Source organism: Mauremys mutica, chromosome 4, assembly GCF_020497125.1.
Source record: "Mauremys mutica isolate MM-2020 ecotype Southern chromosome 4, ASM2049712v1, whole genome shotgun sequence".
NCBI lineage: Eukaryota > Metazoa > Chordata > Testudines > Geoemydidae > Mauremys > Mauremys mutica.
Genome location: NC_059075.1, coordinates 130,461,232 through 130,484,731, shown reverse-complemented (window position 1 = coordinate 130,484,731; position 23,500 = coordinate 130,461,232). Strand labels below are relative to the sequence as shown.

At 54.3% G+C, this 23,500-nt stretch overlaps 2 protein-coding genes across 6 annotated transcripts in view; both read left to right on the top strand.

Annotated features, from left to right (window-relative positions):
* Positions 1-23,500, top strand: part of LOC123369342 (maestro heat-like repeat-containing protein family member 7) — a 1,253,347-nt gene that overhangs the window by 173,011 nt on the left and 1,056,836 nt on the right. For 2 of the 5 annotated variants that reach the window (XM_045014828.1, XM_045014827.1), the window contains exons 22-26: positions 492-635; positions 2,778-2,933; positions 3,855-4,167; positions 9,121-9,244; positions 9,839-9,925. The gene's annotated coding sequence lies outside the window, so the exon portion shown is untranslated. Of the gene's footprint in view, positions 1-491; positions 636-2,777; positions 2,934-3,854; positions 4,168-9,023; positions 9,245-9,838; positions 9,926-10,615; positions 11,360-12,078; positions 12,192-23,500 lie in introns of those variants that run through there. The other 3 variants (XM_045014829.1, XM_045014830.1, XM_045014831.1) reach the window with 3 other exon arrangements.
* LOC123369353 (maestro heat-like repeat-containing protein family member 7) overlaps positions 14,473-23,500 on the top strand; it is a 47,562-nt gene continuing 38,534 nt past the window's right edge. Inside the window, exons 1-6 of the mRNA XM_045014867.1 lie at positions 14,473-15,283; positions 15,391-15,528; positions 17,193-17,333; positions 19,115-19,291; positions 21,060-21,215; positions 22,072-22,301. Coding sequence (XP_044870802.1) covers positions 15,020-15,283; positions 15,391-15,528; positions 17,193-17,333; positions 19,115-19,291; positions 21,060-21,215; positions 22,072-22,236 — 1,041 coding nt within the window. The 5' untranslated portion in view covers positions 14,473-15,019 and the 3' untranslated portion in view covers positions 22,237-22,301. The remainder of the gene's footprint in view (positions 15,284-15,390; positions 15,529-17,192; positions 17,334-19,114; positions 19,292-21,059; positions 21,216-22,071; positions 22,302-23,500) is intronic.

The window sequence follows — 23,500 nt, the reverse complement described above, 5'->3', positions numbered from 1 at the left end:
TAATAAAAACCATCCCCTGAGATCTGGGGTACAAGGAAGCAGCTGCTTATGTTGCAGGTAGCCAGCCCCACTGTCCGTGATCTTAGCTGGCTGTGCAAAGGCTTTGAGGCTCTAACATGCCATCTGGAGGCAGGGGCGCTGGGAGACTTTTTATAGTGGAGGTGCTTCACCCCCCCACTTACCCCTGTCCACACACCCCTCCACCATTAGAGTTGGGGTCAGGAGCACGGCCATGGCTCCAGGAGGCGTGGGGGGGGCGGTGTGGATGGGGAAAGGGGACCGAGGCTGGGGCCACAGCTGGGGGTTGGCACAGGATCAGCAGCTGGGACCCTGTGTGTGGGGCCAGGAGCAGAGCCCTGTGTAAAACCTGGGAGTGCTGCAGCACCCCTAGTTCCCATGCCTCTGTCTGCAGGGGACGCAGACGTTGTTCTGGAAATGGCTTGTTGGGTCACTGGAGGGTGTTTCGTAAAGCAGCTCCTCCTTTCACACAGGTGGGGAAACTCCAGGAGGTAGACAGAGACCTCATCACCAAGGCCATCGCCGTGCTAAAACACCTCCTCACCGGCATGGACAGGCAGAGCGCCAGCCGCGCGGCTGTGCAAGTGGCTGAGCAACTCCTGCCATTGTTTGATGATGTAAGGCCTGGCAGCTCACAGGAGACCGTTCAAACTGCAGACTTGTGAATGGAGGTTGTGGGGTGGGCTAGCAGGGCCTGTGCTATCCTCCTAGCCAGAATACGGATGGTCATAAATGACGTGAGCCCATTCCCGCCTTCCTCTGCTACCACATTCTCCATGAGAGCACATGGCAGAAAGGATGGGAACCCTGGTATCCTGCAGGTCTACTGACCAGGATGAGGGCAGCCTGGGGACGAGACTCCCCTTGGGGAAGGACGTGCATTCCTGAGCCTGCATGCAGCGAGGGGGCCTCTGTAGCAAAGGGTGCTGCAATACTCTTGCTGGCTTCCAGGGTGACAAGTGATGGTACCCTGGTGAAAATCTGCCCCTCCCTTCCCTGGCCAGGAATCCTACAGCTGGCCAGTCAGCTCCATAAGGAAACGGCTCCGTCTGTAGGTTCTGTAGCTACCGCCCTCTCCTCTCCCCTTCATTCTCATGGCAGGGCAGCGTCAAAGGACAGGAAAGTTCTTCTCAGGTCTTTAGTACCCACAAACTAGCCCCCGCCGGCGCATTCACCAGACTGATGTTCAGTCCCACACTGGCTGGCGAGATCCAGCAAGCGGGCAGGAGAAAGGGGCCCATCCATTACTGCCTTCCAGGGGTAATGCCCCAGTGGGGGCTCCTGGAGGGACTCCCCAGCTCTTATAACGGTAAATCCTACTCTCAACCCTCCCAAACTCTGCTGGGACCCTACCGCTCTTTATTTAGTAGTGGCACAGGCCTGGCTAAAGCTGTTCCCAGGGTCTCCTGGATCCCCAGCTGGCCAAAGAGACAGGGCAGCCTGGACCAAGGATGCAGGATCTCGCCCTGGGGCGAGCCCTTTAAACCAAACCCCTTTCGGGCCCGAGGGGAACAGAACAGGTTCTTTATGTGGCAGGGGTTAAATCCAAATAATGTTAATGAACACAACGCCCATCACCAGGGAAAGGCAAACAGGCCACAACAACTGGAGGGAAGACCAGAGAGGTGCCAGTTCAACATCTGCCTGTGCCCGCTGCAGTGCAGCCCTGATGCCCCTATACCCCTCCCACGTGTTTTGTACAGAGCCTGCCCAGCTGTTCTGAGCTGACCCCTCACCCCACCCCAAACCCCTGGACAGGGCCGGCTCTAGACCCCAGCGCGCCAAGCAGGCGCGTGGGGCGGCCCTTTCCCTGGGGGGCGGCATTTGGCTCCGGCTGAGCTCCCGCAGGCGTGCCTGCGGCAGGTCAACCGGAGCCCGGGAGGAGCGGACCTGCCGCAGGCATGACTGCGGCGGGTCCCCTCTTCCCGCGGCTCCGGATGAGCTCCCGCAGGCACGCCTGCGGCAGGTCCGCTGGTCCCGGGCTCCGGTTGACCTGCCGCAGGCATGCCTGCGGGAGCTCAACAGGTGCCACGGGAAGAGGGGACCCGCCGCGGGACCGGGGAAGGGGCGGCGCTGCGCACGGCTGCTTGGGGCAGCCTATTTTCTAGAGCCGCCCCTGCCCCTGGAGGCTGGGTGGCTTCCAGTCATGGCTTCCAAGGCCCCCTATCTGGGAGCTCCTGCACATTTACCACCCCTTGGCCCTGGTTAAATTCACCCCAGGTCCCTGAGCATGGCCCAAACAAACACCAATGTAGGAATTTGCCCCCCATGCCTGGCCCCCTTGGCCCGGCTAGAGGGCCGCTGTGGGTCAACACCAGTGTGAGCTGGGCCTGCAAAGCGGGTGGACAAACTACACCCCACCTTTGCTCTTTGAATCTTTCCTCATCGCTCCCTCTCTGCCGCCCCTGTCCTGGCGCTGCTCCACCCTGAACGTTTCCCCTTGGCTGACAAAGGCGGGTGCTGATGTCAGTGCACCCAGAGCTGGCTGTGAGAGCCCAGGGGCAGTCTCACCCCAGCTTACTGCTCTCCCTGGCCAAGAAGGTACCAGGCCAGCCCCTCAGCTGGTGGAAATCTGCATCTCTATTGCCTTCAATGGCGCTATGCCCATGAGACTCTGGCCCCAGCTGTGGCTGTATGGCTGGGGGTGAGTTACCAATACCCCCTGCAGGGCAGACATCTCTGGCACAGTGTGCGCTTGCCCCGCTGGATGAGAATGACTGTCACAGTGTCTCCTCCTCTCCCTATATCGTCTCTTGCAGGTGTCCAGCAAGCTCCAGGTGCTCTCCATCACCCTCTTTAAAGACCTGCTGGAGCTTGTAAGGGGGCCCAACCGGAGGCAGATGAAGGAGCATGTGCTCCAGAGCCTGATCCCACTGCTCCTCCTTGTGCATGATGAGCGTCCCAACGTGTCCCAGGTGAGGCCACGAACTGGAGTCTGCGGCTGAGATAGTTACAGAGTGACCAGTAATTTGTTAGGGGGGGGGCAACATGTGACACCCCCCCTTTAAAGGGTCTGGCCGGAAGAGGGCAGGTGCTCAGTGCTGTGACAATCAGACACTCAAAATCACTTGAATGTTGAGTCCAGTAGTGCCATGACCATGGTGCCCCACCCAACTGCTGAGTCTTCTCTGCATCCTCTGAGCTCAACACCCCCCTGCAGCCAGGCTGAGAGATTGGGTGGGGCGAGGAGTTGCCTCACCACTCCTACAGCCACTTGCCTCCGCACACTCCCCTGGCTGTGCTGGTGGGAAGAGCACAACCCTGGCCATGGCCCCTACCAGGGCAGAGCAGCATTTCCACCACATTTGTTCGGGAAAAGGGAAGGGTGGGTGACATAGCTCAGACTCCTCACTCCCAGAGCAGGTTCACAGCTAGGCCTCCCAACCGGAGCTAGAGAATGGCTGAGCTCCCTCCTCGGCATTTCCTGGAGGGCAGCAGGGCACCTGAAGTTAGGCGGCGCCTAACAATGCCCAAGCCCCCTTTGTGACTCTCCCCCTCTCTAGGCCTAAGTGCCCATCTGTGCATTGGGGGGGAAGGGGGAGGGTAAATACAGGCAGGGATGAGCTCTCAGATACTGCAGGGATGAGGCAGTCCTAGAAATAGTGAGTGAATGGGGTTCATTGGGACTTCTTGCCTGTGTCTGGAGGCTCCCCCAGCTGTGGAGGGCGGTGGGGATGTTTAGTGAGGGTTGCGGTTGTTCCCACTAGTCCCCTGCCTCCTGCCACCCGGCCTGCTGCCTCCTTGTTGTGGGCCAAGAGGTACAGAGCTGGCTTGGCTTGCCGGGGCTCTCCAGAGTGCCATGGCTCTGACCTCCATTTCCTTCCTTTCAATCTTAGACCTCAAAGGCTTGCAGCAGGACAGCAAGTCCTCAGTCCGATGCCTGGCTTCTCAGACCATCTTCATCCTGGAGGCCTTCAAGATCCAGCCTCCAGCCTGCTGCGGCCTATGGACATTTGTCCATAGGATGACCACAATGTGCACTGCGGAGAGCCCGGTCATTGAAGCTGCCCAGCTGCCCTAGCTCTGGGAAAAGCCAGCCTCCCTTCTCTGGGGGCTTTTGGCATCAGACCCCGCCTGGAGCAAGGTGGAACACTTCGTGCCAGACCATGACTTCTTCCCCATTGGCTTCCTGCCCTGTCCAGTCACCAGGTACAGCGCCAAAAATGTACACGACTGGAAATGGGAACGGAGGGTAGAACATAAACCCTACACCAGGTGTGGGAACATGTCAAAAAGTACATGTTGAATAAAGCTATTGAGCAGATAACTAGTCATGTGCTCCCCCTCCCCTCCCGGTACATAGCAATCCCCCCTGTACATAGCAATCCTCTGTTTCAATTTGGTGCTTTCTGATGTATTTACACATCTTGTCCTGTAAACAGAACACAGACCGCTCCACTGGATCCCACAACCCATACAGGGAGAAAGCCGTAGCAAGCGTTGACATCTCAGGGCAAGAAAAGGCACCTGCTGTTTTCAACACTTGTACAGGCTAGACACAGGGTGAGGGCTAGACTAAGTGATCGCGGTTAGTCCTGCTCCATCTCTGCCATCTGGGTTTCCATCTACAGCTGTTCACACTCAAAATGCAGGACAGGGGTAAGGTTAGCCTATCACCAAAAGAACCTTAATGTAAAGCAGTGCTCCTGCCAGATCCCCCATTCGAAGGGTGTGATCATTTCTGCCCTGACATGGACGAGGCCTCGTGTCCTGGTGTTAGGGAGCACTGTGCTCTGTATCCTACATATTCCCCCAGCTTCCAGGCCCCCTGCCAGGCATTAGGGGGTGCTGTGCTCTGTATCCTACACTCCCCATCTCTCAGCCCCCCTACCAGGCATTAGGGGGTGCTGTGCTCTGTATCCTACACCCCCCATCTCTCAGCCCCCCTGCTAGGTGTTAGAGGACGCTGTGCTCTGTATCCTACGCATCTCCCAGCCCCCCTGCCCAGCGTTAGGGGTTCTGTGCTCTGTACCCTACATTGCCCCATCTCCAGCCCCCCTGCCCAACTTAGGGGGTGCTGCGCTCTGTACCTTACACATCCCCAGCCTCCCTGCTCAGCATTAGGGGTGCTGTGCCCTGTATCCTATGCATCTTCCAGCCTCCTGCCCAGCATTAGGGGAGCTGTGCTCTGTACCCTACACATCCCCCGTCTCCCAGCCCCCGTGCCTGGTGTTAGGCAGTTTCTAGTGTTTGTAAACGTACTGGATGTTCCAGAGTCTATCAGCACACGCTGGGTGCAACAGCTGTGGGTATCGACAGGGCCTGATGCTGGAACCTGACCTGAAGGTGGGATTGACCACTATCCTGGCGGTTAGGACACAGGCAGGTAGTAGAGGGGCTCTGCTTGGGGACCCAATTCTGCCTTTCTGTCCAGCTGCATCCCCTCTAATGACTCGCCACAGCACAGGACTTGGGGGGCACCTGCTGGCAAAGTGGCCTCAATCCCCACCATACAGGCAGGGATCATTCAGCCAGCGATAGCCTTTCTCACGAGCCCCAAGCACCTATGTGTCATGGCTTCCTGCAGGGGTTCAGGGCTAGCAACTGCCTGGGTGGAGAGAACAGGGCCTGGCTAGGTAGAGGCTCAAACCGGTGAATGGCAGTTTAGATCCCCAGCGAGCTGTAGGGGTGAAACACGGGGGCGGGGGAACCAACTCCAGCCAGTTCCTATAAACCTTGCCCCTGAGGTCTCAGTAGAAATAGGGATGTTCACCTGGCAGCATGCAGGTGTGAAGGACTGGAGAGGGAGGTGGCGGATATGCCCTTTTGATGCCCGTGCCTGTGCGCTGGGGGGGGGGGGCGCAGGCTCCGCTCCGTGGTACTGCTGGCAAACGTCTGCGACTCGCATGCCCTGGGTGCACACGCCCCTACAGTGGAACGTCTACGGGCTCAGCACAGCCTGAAGAACGCCAGCTCCTGTGTAAGGGAAGTCACCAGTTTTTTACAAGAGCTGGAAACCGACACTGGATAAGCCAGGAACTCCTGATCGACACTTTCGTCCCTCCAGGAGTCCGACCCATCTAGTGCAGAGAACTGGGGGGACAAAGACTGAGCTGAAGCTAGCTTCATGCTCTCCAGGATGCCGGGGCGCCCTCATGCTCTAGCTGAAGGCGGCCTGGGAGTTCCCAGCATTGCCCTCCTGACGTTTGTCTCTGGGAGCCCTTACCCCCCAGTAATGCCTAGCACCCAGAGACAGAGTCTCCCACGGATGCGCTCCCCCAGCAGGGTGTTCTCACTGCAGCTCTTACCCTCACCAAGCCTGCGCCGAGGACCTCCAGGATCACATGCACCATGTGCCTGGCCGCCACTGAGTCATGGACGCGGGTGTCTCTCATGCCGTTGATAGCAGTGAGGAGAAAGTCCATGCACTCCGACGGCTTGAAGTACTTTCCAGACATCTGAAACAAACTGCCAGTGAAACCCCTTTTGCTGTCCAGGGTGGATCCGGTCAGTGGCCATGCAGCCAGGACTGGCCCGGCCAGGAGTGCAGGCAAACCCCACTCTACCGGGACAGGCCTGGGTTACTACACCTGGGCAGCACAGTACCCAGCCAGCAATCAGAAGCTGTCATGCATGGCAGAGGCCAGCGTGGCAGTGCACGGGGGCACAATACTGCGCAGCACGGATACACTCTCTAGTGCTCAGCAGGGGCTGGCACTCGTGCGCAGAAGCAATGATGCCTTTTATTGCATTAATCTCTGAGGAAGCTCCCACCAAACCTGACAAGGAGCTGGGATCAGGTTTGGATGAGCCCCAGTGCATCTTGGGATGTGTCATGTAGGCAGGTATATTGGGCTGCATTAGTAAAAGCATTGCCTGCAGATGGAGGGAAGTGATTATTCCCCTCTATTCGGCACTGGTGAGGTCACATCTGGAGTATTGCGTCCAGTTTTGGGCCCTGCACAAGAGAAAGGATGTGGACAAATCAGAGAAAGTCCAGCAGAGGGCAATGAAAATGATTCGGAGGCTGGGGCACATGACTTGATAGCAGCCTTCACTACCTGCAAGGGGGTTCCAAAGAGGATGGAGCTCGGCTGTTCTCAGTGGTGGCGGATGACAGCACAAGGAGTAATGGTCTCAAGTTGCAGTGGGGGAGGTCTAGGTTGGATATTAGGAAACACTATTTCACTAGGAGGGTGGTGAAGCACTGGAATGGGTTACCTAGGGAGGTGGTGGAATCTCCATCCTTAGAGGTTTTTAAGGTCAGTCTTGACAAAGCCCTGGCTGGGATGATTTAGTTGGGTTAGTCCTGCTTTGAGTAAGGGGTTGGACTAGATAATTTCCTGAGGACTATTATTCTATGAGGTGGAGTGGGCCATAGGCAGGGCTCTGTCCCAGCGGATGGGGTTAGTCACATGCCTGGGTCTGTCTCTTCCCCCTGACTCCTAGGGTGTTAATTTCTGACTCCTGATAACTCTGGGCACAACAATCCCAGGAAGCACTGACTGTAGTTACCGATGTGATATTGCTGGTGTTGGTGAACCAGGTGACCCAGAAGGCTCTCTCAGCTTGCCTGTCCTTGAGGAGCTGCCGATACTCTGCACTGTGCTTCACCAGCATTTTGGCTGACCCAGGGAGGGGAAACAGACAGCAGGCAATATAAATCAGACCTTCGGTTAGCAAACGGGAGTTTTGCAAGGAAGTTTAGAGAGGGTGTGTGAGAGACAAGTACATCTAACAAACATACTGTAAACTCAGGCCAATAACCTACTCCCCCATCCCTCCACCAAACTAAACAAACTAACCCCCCTGGAAGAGTAAAAATAAACCAGGCAGAAGGGCAGCAGCAGCGTGGGGCTCTCCAGTTGATTGCACTGAATGCAGCATGTACGATTACCAGCCCTGTGGGCAGGTAGCATATGTGGGCATTTGGCCCAAGGAGCTACTGGCCCTCGGAGACCAGGAGACCAGAGGGGCTGAACTGGTGGAGCCAAGGGAGACAGTGAGGTACATAGAGGAGACCTTTAGGGATGCAGTAGAGTAGTCCCATCCCCAGTCTGACAGCCTCTGTGCTGCTGAGGAGGGTGAAAGTTTCGGGGAAGGAGAACATCGAGCTGGAGCAGAGGGAGACGATCCCATAGTTGGGACCCACCTTCCAGATGAAGTCATGATGTCCTCTCACACTGAGGCTACCCCTCCTGAGGCGGGAACCCCACTTACAAAGAGAAGCCAGGAAATAGACATTGGGGATTCAGTCAATAGACATATAAGCAATTGGGTTTGTGATGACTGGGAGAACTGCATGGTAAATTGCCTGCCTGGTGCAAAGGTTGCAGCTATCACGAGACATCCAGACAGACTTATGTGCAGTGCTGTGGTATGTAACCTAGCGTTTAAATTGGCCTCTGTATGAGATAGCTAATATGAGAGTGAATTTTTAAAAAGTCTCCAGATGTGATCCCTGGTAAGCCTGACTTCAGTACCAGGCAAATTGTTGAAACGATAGGAAAGACCAGAATTATCAGACACATCGGTGAACACAATTTGTTGAGGCAGAGTCAACATGCCTTTTATAAAGGGAAATCATGCCTCACCAGTCTACTAGAATTCTTTGAAGGGGTCAACAAGGATGTGGAGAAGGGTGATCCAATGGATATAGTGTACTTGGACTTTCAGAAAGCCTTTGACTGGGTCCCTCACCAAAGGCTCTTAACCAAAGGAAGCTGTCATGGGATAAGAGGGGAGGTTCTCTCATGAGTCAGTGGTTAAAAGATAGGAAGCAAAGGACAGTAAAAAAATTGAATTATACCTACACACAACCCTTTATTATTCCTTTAGTGAGTCTTAAAAGTAACAGGATGGCACATACTTCCTCTGTTACCACATGTTGGAGTTCACGATATTCTGCTTATTTATTTAAATATACTATTTCTTCCCCCCCAAAATACTGGTTTCTATTTAAAAATAGGACTAAACTATATTTTAATATAAAGTCCAATTATAACACCTCATGCAATAACTGTCAAAATGCCATAACCTGCAAATTTTCCACTTCTGTCCCTCAGTTTATTCTGGAAGAGCCATCATATTTTGATAAGAATAGACAAAGCAGCACATCAGTCCCACCTCAGGCCCCCAATCCGCACGTGTCTCTTCTCTTAGCAAAGTGAAGCCACCGCTGTGGGTCCTGACACAACCCAGCCTGTTCGCCACCTGCTTCTCCAGCATCTTCTCCCTGCCTCCAGCAGAGACCATGAAGGAGGTGGAGGCTGCTCTCTACACCAAAGTAAGCCCCAAACTGGCCATGTTGAGCCGTCCCAAACCGAGTGGGAATCCTGCCACTCGCTCGTGTACTGTCCCCTGGGTTACCTGGCACTGGCATAAGAGTGTAATGATCACAGCTCCCCGACAGGACTTCAGCACAGGCCCAGATAAAGGAGTAACTCCCTCCTAGGGTAGCAGTAGTAGGCATTTATCCTTCACATGCACCGACAATTAGTGAGGAACAGACACTCCCTTCACAAGCACATTCATCCCCCATGCGTGGCTGGGGGCACAGGCCTGAGATCGGCTGCTTCAGGTGCACATAGGCCAGGGGAGCCGAAGCTTGGCTGGAAATCTGCCCTCCAAATGTGGAGTCCTGTCTGACTCTTCCAGTGGGATAGACTGTGTCCAGTGGCCTTTCTGGGGAGAGCAAAGACAGGTGGGGCCCTGTTGCTAGAAGGAGTTTGTAGTAGGTACCCTGCGGGTACAAGTGAGTGGGTGAGCTGTAATACCAGGGGCTGCTATGACCTGGGGGGGTGTCAAACGCCAAGGCATTGGTTCATCACCTGGCTGGGTAACTCCACTTGCTCTGGTTTCTCCTCTGCTCTGCACGCAGACTCTGAAAACCATGGATGAGATGCTGAAGGCCTTGGTGTGCGAGGATCAGGAGCCCAACCTTCTGGTGCTGCAAAACATCTTGGAGGTCTGGAGGCGTGGCGGCAGGAAGGGGACTAGTCCTGTAGCTGGGGTGGGGCTCAGGGACCAAGGCTCCATTTAATCCCAAGCATGGGACACCCCCGTGCCTTCGGCTCCTCAGAGTACGTTCTCTACAAAGGTTCTTGGGCTGGAGGGCCAAGTGCCCCCACTATATCTGAAAAACGTCTGTATGGGGTGGAGGTGGAGGAGCGCGGGCCGGATCTGCTGTGTTCTCCACTGAGCCCCAATGTGAACCTGGCATTCCTTTGTGTTCACCATGGGCCCCACCAACCTGGCCAGAGCCCAGAGCTAGATTCCCCCAACATTCTAGTTCTGGGGCCACAGGAAGTAGATTCTGTGGGTCGTTTGTGCTCCCAAAAGAGGGAAATGTCCTCGACAGAGATTCGGTCTCCTTGATCCCAGAACCTGGGAAGAGGGAATCACAGAAGTGCAGGGCTGGAAGGGATCTCAAGAGGTCATCTACTCCACCCCCTGCACTGAGGCAGGGCCAAGTATTCCTAGACTGTCCCTGTTGAGTGTTTGTCCAGCCTGTTTTTTTAAATCTCCATGATGGGGAGTCCACCACTTCCCTAGGTCACCTGTTCCAGTGCTTAGCCACCCTTAGACTTTTTCCTACTCTTTAACTTAAATCTCCCTTGCTGCAGATTAAGCTCATTACTTCTTGTCCTACCTCCAGGGGACATGGAGAACAATTTGTCACCATCCCCTGTATAACAGCCCTTAACGTATTTGAAGACTGTTAAAGGTGTCACCTCCGCCTTCTCAAGATGAAACATGCCCAATTCGTTCAACCTTTCTTCACAGGTCAGGTTTTCCAAACTGCTGATCATTTTTGTCGCTGTCCTCTGGACTGGCCCCAGTTTGTTCACATCTTTCTTAAAGCATGGTGCCTGCAACTGGACACAGTGCTCCAAGCTAACACAATTCAGAATGGCATTTCCCTTTTTCACAACAGCATCACATTGTTGATTCATATTCAGTGTGAGATCCATGATAACCCCCAGATCCTAACTACACTGAGCAGCCTCATGGTGCAGCACGCCCTGGCAGGGAAAACGCAGGTCTAGAATAGTGACTCAGCAAGATCCTCAGTAGGAGTCCAATCTAACGAGCCCTGAGGTCGATGGGTCTGTCCTCTGACTCCAGTGGGCTTTGGGTCGAGTCCCATCATTCTGTCTCCAAGGACTCTCCCCGCTGTTCCCCTAGCACCAAAGTCTGCTCTGCAGGGTCAGTGCATTTACACAGGATTGCCCTGACAGCAGCCTCTGAACCCAGGTGTCTGTTCACCCCCTTTGTCAGACGCCTGTGGGATGCTTTGGCATCAGCTCCTGCCAGGCTGCCAGATGAACGCCCCTTGCTCTGCATGCTCAGGGCCATTGAGCTGCTCCAGCTGCTCCATCCCCACTGTGGAAGGGCCTCCTCTCCGGCAGCTGGAGGGGGTTGCTCGGATGATGTGCCCCCAGAGTCTGGGGCAGCAGAACAGAAGGAGGGAGGTGGGAGGGGACACAGTGAAAGGGATGGGCGGGGCCAAAGGCGCCAGAGAACCGGGGAGTGGGAGTGGGGAGGCTGTGCAGACCCCGGGAGAGGAGGGCAAGGGGCTTGGTGCCAGGTGGGGAAGAGCAGGGAGCCAGTGCAGGGGCTGCAGGAGGGGGAGACGAGAGGACAAGGCTGCAGGAGAGAGCCGGCAGGAGAGAGCAGGCAGGCTGGGGACGGCACGGAAAGGGAGGGCTCTGGGGAGCTCCAGGATGGAGTGAGAGAGGCAGAATGCAGAGCAGAGGAGTCCAAGGTGATTCCAAGCTCCTGGGCCTGAGGTCAAAGAAGGGAGCGGGATGGGAGAAGGGGCTGGGATTAGGAACTTGCCCTTGAGATGGAGACTGGACATTAGTTCATTCGTTACCTGGGTCCCCACTCGGGGGTAACGTTTGCTGAGTTTGCTGCCCAGATGTCTCCGTCCCTGCTGAGCTTTCCTCAGCCCCTGGTGATGGGCCTCACAGCTCCTCCTGCTCTCATTGTCCCCAGTCTCTCTGCGGTGGCCTCTGCCTCCCCCTGTTCTAACCCATTGCTAGGGCAATGCCAGGGGGACTCGCTGCGCTAGGTCTGCAGGGGCGAATGACTCCCTTTGCTCCCTCTCTCCGTCAGGGAGTGGAGGAGTTCAGAATCCTGGGCCAGCTGGTGGGGTGTCTCACTCTGTGCTGTGCGGAGCAGGAGCAGCAGATCTGGTAATCGGCTGTGGAGGGACTTCACCACCTCTACTCCTTCATGCTGCAGCTAAAATGTAAGAGCACTGGAGACCCTTGTCCTTCCTAAATACACTGACATGGGGTTTCCAACACGAAAAACATATTTATTGAAACTTCCACCTTTTCTGCAACCTTTTAAACAGTCTCCATCTAGTAATGAGCCTACACCACTGCTATGATTTCTTTTGTTCCTAATACACTTTTTTTAAAGAAACCCTCATTATCCTTAGTCCTGCAAGCCATGGAGTTTCCCCTGATGTCTAGCTTCCTCTATCCGTATTCTACTCTTCATAACTCACATAAGAATGGACATACTGAGTCAGACCAATGGTTCATCTAGCCCAGGATTGTGTCTTCAGATAGTGGCCAGTGCTTCATGTTTCAGAGGGAATGAACTGAACAGGGAAATTCTGAGTGATCCATCCCCTGACATGCAGTCCCAGCTTCTGGTAGTCAGAGGTTTAGGGACATACAGAGTATGGGGTTGCATGCCCTGATTATCTTGAACCCAATTATACTTTTAGCCTTCACAACATCCCACGGCAACAATTTCCACAGGTTGCCTGTGCATTGTGTGCAGAGATACCTTCTTTTGTTTGTTTTTAACTTGCTGCCTATTCATTTCATAAAGTGACCCCTAGTTCTCCTGTTATGTGCAAGAGTAAATAACACTTCCCTAGTCACTTTCTTCATACCAGTCATGATTTTATAGACCTCTATCATATCCCCCCTTAGTCATCTCTTGTCTAAACGAAATAGTCCCAGGTCTCTACTACAGACCTATATTGTTATAACTATATTGCTCAGGGGTGTGAAAAATCCACACCCCTGTCGTTAGGAGCACCTCTCCCACTCACCTAGCCAGCGCCTCTCAGGGAGGTGGATTAAGAGCTTGTTTGCATAGGAGCATCTTCACTTAAACGCTACAGCGCCAGTGCAGCTACGGCGATACAGTGTTTGAAGTATAGACTTCCCCCGCATCTTTTTTCTCTCTCCTCATATGGAAGCTGTTCCATCCTCCTAATCATTTTTGTGGCCCTTCTCTGCACCTTTTACAATACTGGTATATCTGTTCTGAGATGGGGCGACCAGAACTGCAGGCAGTATTCAAGGTTTCGGCGCATCATAGATTTATATAGAACCAATGATGAGCTGCCAAAATCTTAACAACCGGTTCCCTATAAAAAGTTCTGATTTAAGGGAGGGAAGCAGAGGAGGGTCCGGGGTCCCCTGCAGGGCCTGGGGCAAATTGCCCCACTTGCCCTCCTCCCCGCAGCCCTGGAGTTCACAGCCTCCCCCGTACCTTACCTTGCCGGCAGCTCAAAGCAGCAGAACGACTCAGGAGCTCAGCTGAACTGCCCAGCTGCTGGCCACGCTGCAGCTGGGGGGAAGCGGGGGAGGGGCCAGGGGAGCCTGCCGCTGCACGTTGACTGGATGTTTTCAGAGAACTATATACGATAACTCCAAAATCTCTTTCTTGAGTGGTCATTTAAACCTCATAATTTTGTATGTATAGTTGGGATTATGATTTCCAATGTGCATTACTTTGCATTTATCAATATTGAATTTCATCTGCCATTTTCTTGCCCAGTCCCTCATTTTTTTTAGACCCCTTTGTAGCTCTTCGCAGGCTGCTTTGGATTTAACTATCTTGAGTCATTTTGTATCATCTGCGAATTTTGCCACCTCACTGGTTACCCCTTTTTCTGGATCATTTATGACTATGTTGAACTACACTGGTCTCAACACAGATCGTTGGAGGGCCCCGCTATTTACCTCTCTCCACTGTGAAAACTGACCATTTATTCCTTACAGAATTAGTGTTAATTCTCTCTTCATCTGTCCATATATATACAATGGCAGATGAAGACAACTTAGACACTGGTTAAAAAAAATCTCTACATCTGGAATCTCTGGAGCTGAGGAATTCCTACTAGAGAACCCTCAGTTTGGATATTTACTAACAGAGCCAGAGTCTATTGACTCAGGGCATGATGCAAAGCACATCTATTTTCTCAGCCTTTTGCCTGGATGAAGGAATGGAGGGATGTGGCTATTACACTATATAGTTAAATATTAAAGAGGGCAACAATCTTTTTGTTTTCTTAGTCACTATGTTGTCTTATTCATCTTCATTCACTCAGATATTTGTGATGATTGCTTTTTGGAAATGTAAAAATAAGTAGAATCCCCTTACAGTGAACATTCTTGTCTTTTGTGTTGTACAGTATTCTTAAGGTTAAACTGAAGGTGCTCACTTCAAAACAGATTTATATTCGGTATGTTTCAATAACTTACAGAATCTGAGTGTAGTGAATGCCGACTGCTACCATCTGTTTCTACAGTATTTCCAATGGTAGCTGTATGTGCAAAAAATATCGTATTAGCTATACTATGCAATCTATTCAAATTCAATTGTTGTAAAATTGGGAGAGGAGGCTGTTTATAGAGGGCAGTATGCCCCTTGCTGGCAACAGATGGTACATAGTTATGAGTCTATACTAAGGCCTGGTCTACACTGGGGGCGGGGGTCGAACTAAGGGCAGAACCGAAGCAGGGATCTAAGCCCTGCCCCTGCCCATTGCTCTCAGCCTGCTGTACAGGGCACACAGCTGTGTGCAGGGGGGTAGGAAGGTGGGGACAGCCCAGACAGCATTAACCTCTTCACCCCCACTGCCAGAGCATGGCCCCAGCACATGCAATGAGGTGCCAGGTGACTACTTGAGCTGCCCCTGCAGGACAGAGCCGCGCCCCTCGTGGCAGGCGGCAGCCAGTGAGGAACAGCTACGCCCACTGCTGATGCAAAGCCCTCCCCCTCTCACGCCCGCACAGACGGGATCATGGCCAATGCCGTCGCCTGCCCCGTTGTCAGGAAGCCAGTGCCCAGTGGGGAGAGCGATGTCTGTCTCCTGTTCTTAGCTGCAGGCCACAAGAGCCCTGTATGTGATCCTCCAGGAGCAGGCCTGCAGGCAGAAGGTGAAAGAGCTCTTCCCTCAGCTCTACATCGCTCTGCTCTTCCACATCACCTACACAGTGCAGCACACTGCTTCGCAGGAGAGGGAGCATATCCAGGAGGACATGCCCACACCCCTCAGCCCCATCAGGTACTGCCAGCCCGACACCCAGCCTGGGTTCTGCACCGTTGCCCGCAGGCACGCGGCAGGGCCTGCCCTGGGCTCACTCAGTAACAAGAGGCTCGCTCTGCACACAGGTTCGTGGTGAAGGCCATGAAAGCCTTGCTTCGATGCGCTGGCTACAAGGAGCAGGTCACCTTCATCATGAAGCAGGGCGGCTGGGACCTGCTCATGAGCTCCGAAACGCACCACAAAGGCGTCTGCCTGCTTGCCCGGTGAGTGCTGCCCAGAACTGATCACAGCAGCAGCTTCCCTCCCTGGCCCAGGACACAGCCACATTGCCTTCCCTGCTGGGTGAGACGCGGCTCCCAATCGCCTGCATGGAACAGGCCGCAGCCTCTGTGCTGTTGGCCAAGGGGTCAGTCGGCTACTTCTCCACCCTGCGCTGCCTGGCGTAAACCGCTTCCTGCGTGGCTCTGGAAGGCATGGCTGGGCAAAGACAGCCTCCGCCATGTCTTTCCGCAGCGTTGGTGTAGCTCTGTCAGGCCCAGCACATGAGAGAGACACCGCTGGGCCGGGGCTCTTCTCACGACCCTCACCCGCTGGTGAGGCTCACCTGAATGAAGAGCGCCATGGCCGGGACGTGCCACCTATCGTCCCGACAGTTAAGGATGGCCATGAGATGGTGGAAAATCCAGTTTCGCTCCTGGAAATTGAGCGAAACCATGGCTCTGGCATAGGAAACACAAACACCACATCATCAAGGTGGGCAAGGACTGGTCCTCCATTTACGAATCTAACCAGACCAGTGCCACAGGACAGGGGATCCCGGGCGACTAGTCACGCGCAGCTGGCACGGACTAGTTCCTGCTGGCTTAAAATGCCCAGCGGCTTATGTGCTAGAGACCCAAACCCTTAATCACTCAACAGGGAGCCCTTCCACTAGGCCAGCTCTGAGCACGTAGCGCTGGGGCTGCAAGAGAACTGCAGACAAAGAAGGGTGTCGGTGGGGTCGGTGGCCTTCCTCATGTGCCCAGAGATTGGGTGATGAGAGACAGAAGGTGGGTGAGAGAATATCTTAGATTCACCCAAGACAAGCACTGGAGTTTTCTGCGTTAGCTTCTTTCTCACCCACAGTCACTGGGCCAACCACAGACCCACCCCACCCAGGGGCCACAGGGAGGGGCTGGCAGCCATGGGAGCAAGCAGGCAGGAGGCCGCTCAGCTCTGCTTAACTGCCGGTGGTGGTGGGGGCCCCAGGCGGTTTTAAATGGCCTGGGAGACGTGGGGGGAAAGGTGGGGCTGAGGCCCATGGTGCCCAGGCACCGCAGGCCCATGGAACTTGCCGCTCATGCCTATGGCCAGGAGAGGGGTGGCCCTGAAGGCCCTGGGGGTGGGTGGGTGAGCAGGGGCAGGGAAAGCTCCTACAACCCTAGGGGTGGAGTCACTCAGTCTGGGCATTGTTACCTGTCCCAGCGGGTGTCACGGGGCTGGAGCAAGGTTCAGGGTCAGGTATCTCTTGTTCCCCAAGGCTCAGTTCCATAGAATGGTCCCTTGTGTGACCTCAGCCTTCAAGCCCCCTCTGACATCCGTGTGCCATGCGCAGGCCGGGCAGCCGCCTGCCCATTCATGGCCAGTTCACCTGCCCCCCACAGACCGGGCGACCCTTTGGAGCACAAGGCTGCAGACCCCCCCCACACCACTGCTCCGTGTGCAGCTGAGTCTTAGTGAGGGAGCAGGGCAGGCCTTGATCTCAGCTGGAGCCTCGAGGGGCCGTCGTGCTAGCAGCGTTTCAGTGGGGCCCACACAGTGACCAATCGCGATGCCCTGCATGCAGCCCATGCCGGGCCTTGGCCAGTGGAGCTAAGGGCCCCGTGGCAGAGATGAGTCGCGAGAGGCCAGCCTCATTCTCTAGCTTGGTTTGCTGTTGGTGTGTTAGCTCCTCCAGTGCCCTGACCTCAGCAATGAGCTGGAAGACGCCATCGTGGAGGAGATGAGCAGGCAGCTGAGAGACCCCAAGACCGTGGTGCGCTGGTTAGCGCTCAAAGGCCTCCTCAATCTGGCCCTTCGCCCAGAGAAGGTGAGAGGGGAGGAGGGCTGGGGGATAAACCCAGAACCGCAGGGAGCTGCTGCAGGGCCGGGGTCATTGAAACCTTCCCAGGGGACATGGCCCTGGGCTGGAGTCAGGAGCCCTGGCTTCTATTCCTGGCTCTGCCACTGACCTGCGGGGTGCCCTTGGGCAAGCCCCTGCCTGGCCTTTGTCTGCTGTTCTGCAGGGCAGGGCCCGGCTCCCGCAGGGTGCGTCTCTAGGTGTTTGGAGCATCTGGCACAGCCGGGCCTGATTGTGTCTGGGGTCTCTGTGATCCAAAGAACCCTAGCACTAGAGTAGCAGCAGAGCTGCGGACTCTAGACCCCCAGGGAATGCTGGCGACCCCAGTGATCAGGGATGCTTGGATAGAGCCATTTCACTACAATTAGGAACCATTTTTTCCTACAAATCCCCTTTTAAAGCCTCATAGGTTTTAACTGTTGATGTCACGGCTCTGTCCCGCAGCACTCGCTCCTCTGAAGAGCTCTGGAAGGGCCTTTTGCTGCTAAGATCTCATAACAAGTTTGATACCCACAATGTAGTGAAGGCAGAGAAAGCCCTTGGGGCTTAAATACACAGATCTGACAGCCTGGTAAAGAGGAGACAATCTGAAGGCAACTCTCGTTAATGATAATTTACTTTGCCTGAGAATAGGGGGTCAGTCTGGTTTAGTAAACCCGGACTATGACTAGATCAGACATGGAGAGGGCGTGACTGTAATTCTCTTTGTTATACACCATTCCCATCGTTCCATGCGCCCCAGCCTGGTTTTCACTTGCTTGTAGTTCATTTTCCTTTCCGGAACCGGTTAGCCTGTATATGACCCATTTTTTCCCTGATGCCGGTTGAGATTTTGTGGGGCTGTCTTTGAAAGGTTGAAAAACCAAATACAGAAATGACTGAATCTGGCTTTTAGTAACAGACTAACCCTAGAACTAGTGTGCAATATTGGCTCCCTCCTCTAGGCTGGGCTGTAAGGATCAGGACTCAGGAGAACCCAGGTTCGGTTCCTGGCTCTGCCAGACTCCCTAAGTGACTGTGGGCAAGTCACGTAGCCTCTCTGTGCCCGAGTTCCATGTCTGTACAATGGGGATAGAAATCCTTCCTTCGTGTGTCTAGCCTGTAAGCTCTAGGGCAGGGACCGTCTCTTACTGTGCCTGGAAAGCCCCCAGCACAAGCCCTTATTGCAGACAGGCCCTCGAGGTGCTATTCGAACAATAATACACTTGATTTATTTGGGGTCAACGTGTTGTGTAGAGAACTTCCCACGGATGATATCTGCTAATAAAAACCATCCCCTGAGATCTGGGGTACAAGGAAGCAGCTGCTTATGTTGCAGGTTGCCGGACCCACTGTCTGTGATCTTAGTTGGCTGTGCAAAGGCTTTGAGGCTCTAACATGTCATCTGGAGGCAGGGGCGCTGGAAGACTTTTTATAGTGGAGGTGCTGCATCCCCCCCTTACCCCTGTCCACACACCCCTCCACCACTAGAGCTGGGATCAGGAGCAGGGCCATGGCTCCAGGAGGCGTGGGGGGGGCGGTGTGGACGGGGAAAGGGGACTGAGGCTGGGGCCACAGCTGGGGGTTGGCACAGGGCCAGCAGCTGGGACCCTGTGTGTGGGGCCAGGAGCAGAGCCCTGCGTAAAACCTGGGTGTGCTGCAGCACCCCTAGCTCCCGTGCCTCTGTCTGCAGGGGAGGCAGACATTGTTTTGGAAATGGCTTGTTGGGTCACTGGAGGGTGTTTCGTAAAGCAGCTCCTCCTTTCACACAGGTGGGGAAACTCCAGCGTCTGCTGCCAGATGTCCTGGAGCGACTCCAGGAGGTAGACAGAGACATCATCAGCAAGGCCATCGCCGTGCTGAAACACCTCCTCGCCGGCATGGACAGGCAGAGCGCCAGCCGCGCGGCTGTGCAAGTGGCTGAGCAACTCCTGCCGTTGTTTGATGATGTAAGGCCTGGCAGCTCACGGGAGATCGTTCCAACAGCAGACATGTGAATGGGGGTTGGCGGGTGGGCTAGCAGGGCCTGTGCTATGGTCCTAGACAGAAAACGGATGGTCATAAATCATGAGCCCATTTCTGCCTTCCTCTGCTACCCCACTCTCCATCAGAGCACATGGCAGAAAGAATGGGAACCCTGGTGTCCCGCAGGCCTACTGACCAGGATGAGGGCAGCCTGGGGACGAGGCTCCCTTGGGGAAGGACGTGCATTCCTGAGCCTGCATGCAGCGAGGGGGCCTCTGCAGCACAGGGTGCTGCAATGCTCTTGCTGGCTTCTAGGGTGACAAATGATGGTACCTTGGTGAAAATCTGCCCCTCCTTTCCCTGGCCAGGAATCCCACAGCTGGCCTGTCAGCTCCGTAAGGAAAGGGCTCTGTCTGTAGGTTCTGCAGCTACCCCACTTTCCTCTCCCCTTCATTCTCATGGCAGGGCAGCGTCAAAGGACGGGAAAGTTCTTCTCAGGTCTTTAGTACCCACAAACTAGCCCCCGCCGGCGCATTCACCAGACTGATGTTCAGTCCCGCACTGGGTGGCGAGATCCAGCAAGCGGGCAGGAGAAAGGGGCCCATCCATTACTGCCTTCCAGGGGTAATGCCCCAGTGGGGGCTCCTGGAGGGACTCCCCAGCTCTCATAATGGTAAATCCTACTCTCAACCCTCCCGAACTCTGCTGGGACCCTGCCGCTCTTTATTTAGTAGTGGCACAGGCCTGGCTAAAGCTGTTCCCAGGGTCTCCTGGATCCCCAGCTGGCCAAAGAGACAGGGCAGCCTGGACCAAGGATGCAGGATCTCGCCCTGGGGTGAGCCGTTTAAACCAAACCCCTTTCGGGCCCGAGGGGAACAGAACAGGTTCTTTATGGGGCAAGGATTAAATCCAAATAGTGTTAATGAACACAACGCCCATCACCAGGGAAAGGCAAACAGGCCTCAACAACTGGAGGGAAGACCAGAGAGGTGCCAGTTCAACATCTGCCTGTGCCCACTGCAGTGCAGCCCTGACGCCCCTATACCCCTCCCACGTGTTTTGTACAGAGCCTGCCCAGCTGTTCTGAGCTGACCCCTCACCCCACCCCAAACCCCTGGAGGCTGGGTGGCTTCCAGTCATGGCTTCCAAGGCCCCCTGTCTGGGAGCTCCTGCACATTTACCACCCCTTGGCCCTGGTTAAATCCACCCCAGGTCCCTGAGCATGGCCCAAAAAAACACCAATGTAGGAATTTGCCCCCCATGCCTGGCCCCCTTGGCCCGGCTAGAGGGCCGCTGTGGGTCAACACCAGTGTGAGCTGGGCCTGCAAAGCGGGTGGACAAACTACACCCCCCCCTTCGCTCTTTGAATCTTTCCTCATCGCTCCCTCTCTGCCGCCCCTGTCCTGGCGCTGCTCCAGCCTGAACGTTTCCCCTTGGCTGACAAAGGCGGGTGCTGATGTCAGTGCACCCAGAGCTGGCTGTGAGAGCCCAGTGGCAGTCTCACCCCAGCTTACTGCTCTCCCTGGCCAAGAAGTTACCAGGCCAGCCCCTCAGCTGGTGGAAATCTGCATCTCTATTGCCTTCAATGGCACTATGCCCATGAGACTCTGGCCCCAGCTGTGGCTGTATGGCTGGAGGTGAGTTACCAATACCCCCTGCAGGGCAGACATCTCTGGCACAGTGTGCCCTTGCCCCGCTGGATGAGAATGACTGTCACAATGTCTCCTCCCCTCCCTATATCGTCTCTTGCAGGTGTCCAGCAAGCTCCGGGTGCTCTCCATCACCCTTTATAAAGACCTGCTGGAGCCTGTAAGGGGGCCCAACCGGAGGCAGATGAAGGAGCATGTGCTCCAGAGCCTGATCCCACTGCTCCTCCTTGTGCATGATGAGCGTCCCAACGTGTCCCAGGTGAGGCCACGAACTGGAGTCTGCGGCTGAGATAGTTACAAAGCGACCATTTGTTTGGGGGGGGGGGGGGCAACATGTGACACCCCCCTTTAAAGGGTCTGGCCGGTAGAGGGCAGGTGCTCAGTGCTGTGACAATCAGGCACTCAAAATCACTTGAATGTTGAGTCCAGTAGTGCCATGACCATGGCATCCCACCCAACTGCTGAGTCTTCTCTGCATCCTCTGAGCTCAACACCCCCCTGCAGCCAGGCTGAGAGATTGGGTGGGGCCAGTGGTCGCCTCACCACTCCTACAGCCACTGGCCTCCGCACACAACCCTGGCTGTGCTGGTGGGAAGAGCACAACCCTGGCCATGGCCCCTACCAGGAGCAGGGCTACTCAGCCTCCAGATGGTGCACAGGACCCAATGTGCCCTTAGCCAAGCGGCCCGGACAGCCTGTACTAGCCATGACATGCCCAAGCCCCTCCCCAACCATGCCTCTGCACATGCTAGTGCTCATGGCCCCCATCACTTGGGACACAAATGCCACCAGCACTAATTAATTCACCCTCCTACGCCCCATGAGGTGGGGAACTGACGTGCAGCCTCAAAAATATTGAACGCCCATGGGCATTAGGCACCTAAATCCATTTGCTTCCCTGGGCCTAAGCAACTTGCCTGAGTTCCTGCAGGGAGAGCTGGGAATTGAGTCAGGTCTCCAGCCATTGCCTTAGCCACACCGCCGCCCTTCCGCGAGCAGCCCGGGGTCGGGAAGCATTGAGCACGCACAGCCTCCCTGGCCTCCGGGTAACTAGGCTAGTGGCTTCCAGCTCCCATAACTGTGTCCGTCTCGCCCCGGCCCCTCTTGTTTTGCAGGTGTGTTGGGACACCCTCAGCAGTGCCGCCCAATTCCTGAGATGGCACCAGCTCAGTGGCCTCATCCAGCACAAGGAAACCTGGCAAAGCTGTGACTGCCTGGTGAGGGAGCCCTCTGGCCATTCACTGCACAGCCCTCGCTGGCAGAAGTGGAGGAATCAGTGAATAGGGCACCCCCTATTGCCTGGCTCTGTGCCCACACTGAGCCCTAGCCCCGGGACCACAACTGGGTGAGGATGGTGAGCTTTGATTAATATGAAATGAAATAAAACCTCAGAAGTTCGCAGATGCTATTGAACAGTTTAAGTTGGTTGTACCCTAGTGGACAGTTTAACTATAACCCCAGGAGTTGGTAGAATTCTATTGGACAGTTTAACCCCCAGGAGTTGGTTAAACACTATTGGACAGTTTAAATCAGGGGTTCTCAAACTGGGGATCGGGACCTTTCGGGGGTCGCAAGCTGCCAGCCTCCATCCCAAACCCTGCTTCGCCTCCAGCATTTATAATAGTGTTAAATATATAAAAAAGTGTTTTTAATTTATAAGGGGGGGGTCACACTCAGAGGCTTGCTATGTGAAAGGGGTCACCAGTACAAAAGTTGGAGAACCACTGGTTTAAATATAACCCATGAGTTGGTTGAACACTATGGGTCACTCTTTCTAGCAACTCAAAGTCATTAAAATAATATATTTACAAAATAAACAAGGGTCTAATCAAAAACTGAAATGTTTCCAGGGTTCACAAACCTCCACCATACTTTAGAACAAGCGTTTACTCTAAAGAAAATCAAACATATAAAAGCTCTGGGTATTTGTAGGGTGCTTACTATGGTTGTGATACACCCATTTTATTTAAAAAACAACCCCCAAATTTTAAGCATGAAAGAAAGATGTTTAAAAAACAAACAAGCGCCAAGACATTCATTGATATCTGCAAGGGGCCCCACACTTGGGAATGGGTACAGTAATGTTAAGGATTGTTGTGTATGGTGATTTAATGTTTAATACTGTAAGAAGGCCTCAAAGAAAAATATATTTTAACTACAAGAAAAAAAATTAGCCAAAAGCAGCCCAGTTGTGCAGACAACTTAATTCCCTCTCCCCAGATCACAAAAGGGAATGTTAGGGGAGGAGGGCCTAAAGTCCTTAAGTATCTATTAATTCAGAGTTGTGATGATCGAATCTACCTGCTAACTACAGACTTTTGAAATCTGTTTGAAACAAAGAGTTAGGCTGGAGTAAAAATCTCAGTTTTTTGGAGACTGTCCTCTTTCAACAGAAACTATCTTGAACTGAATTTCTGCTGGACTGCAAGAGGAGGTGTGCTCCCTGTTTTTAACTTTGAAAATATATAATACATAATGTCACTCTTTGGCCATTCTGTCCTTACTAAATAATGGCACCAATCTTATTGCAGTGTGATCTGTTGT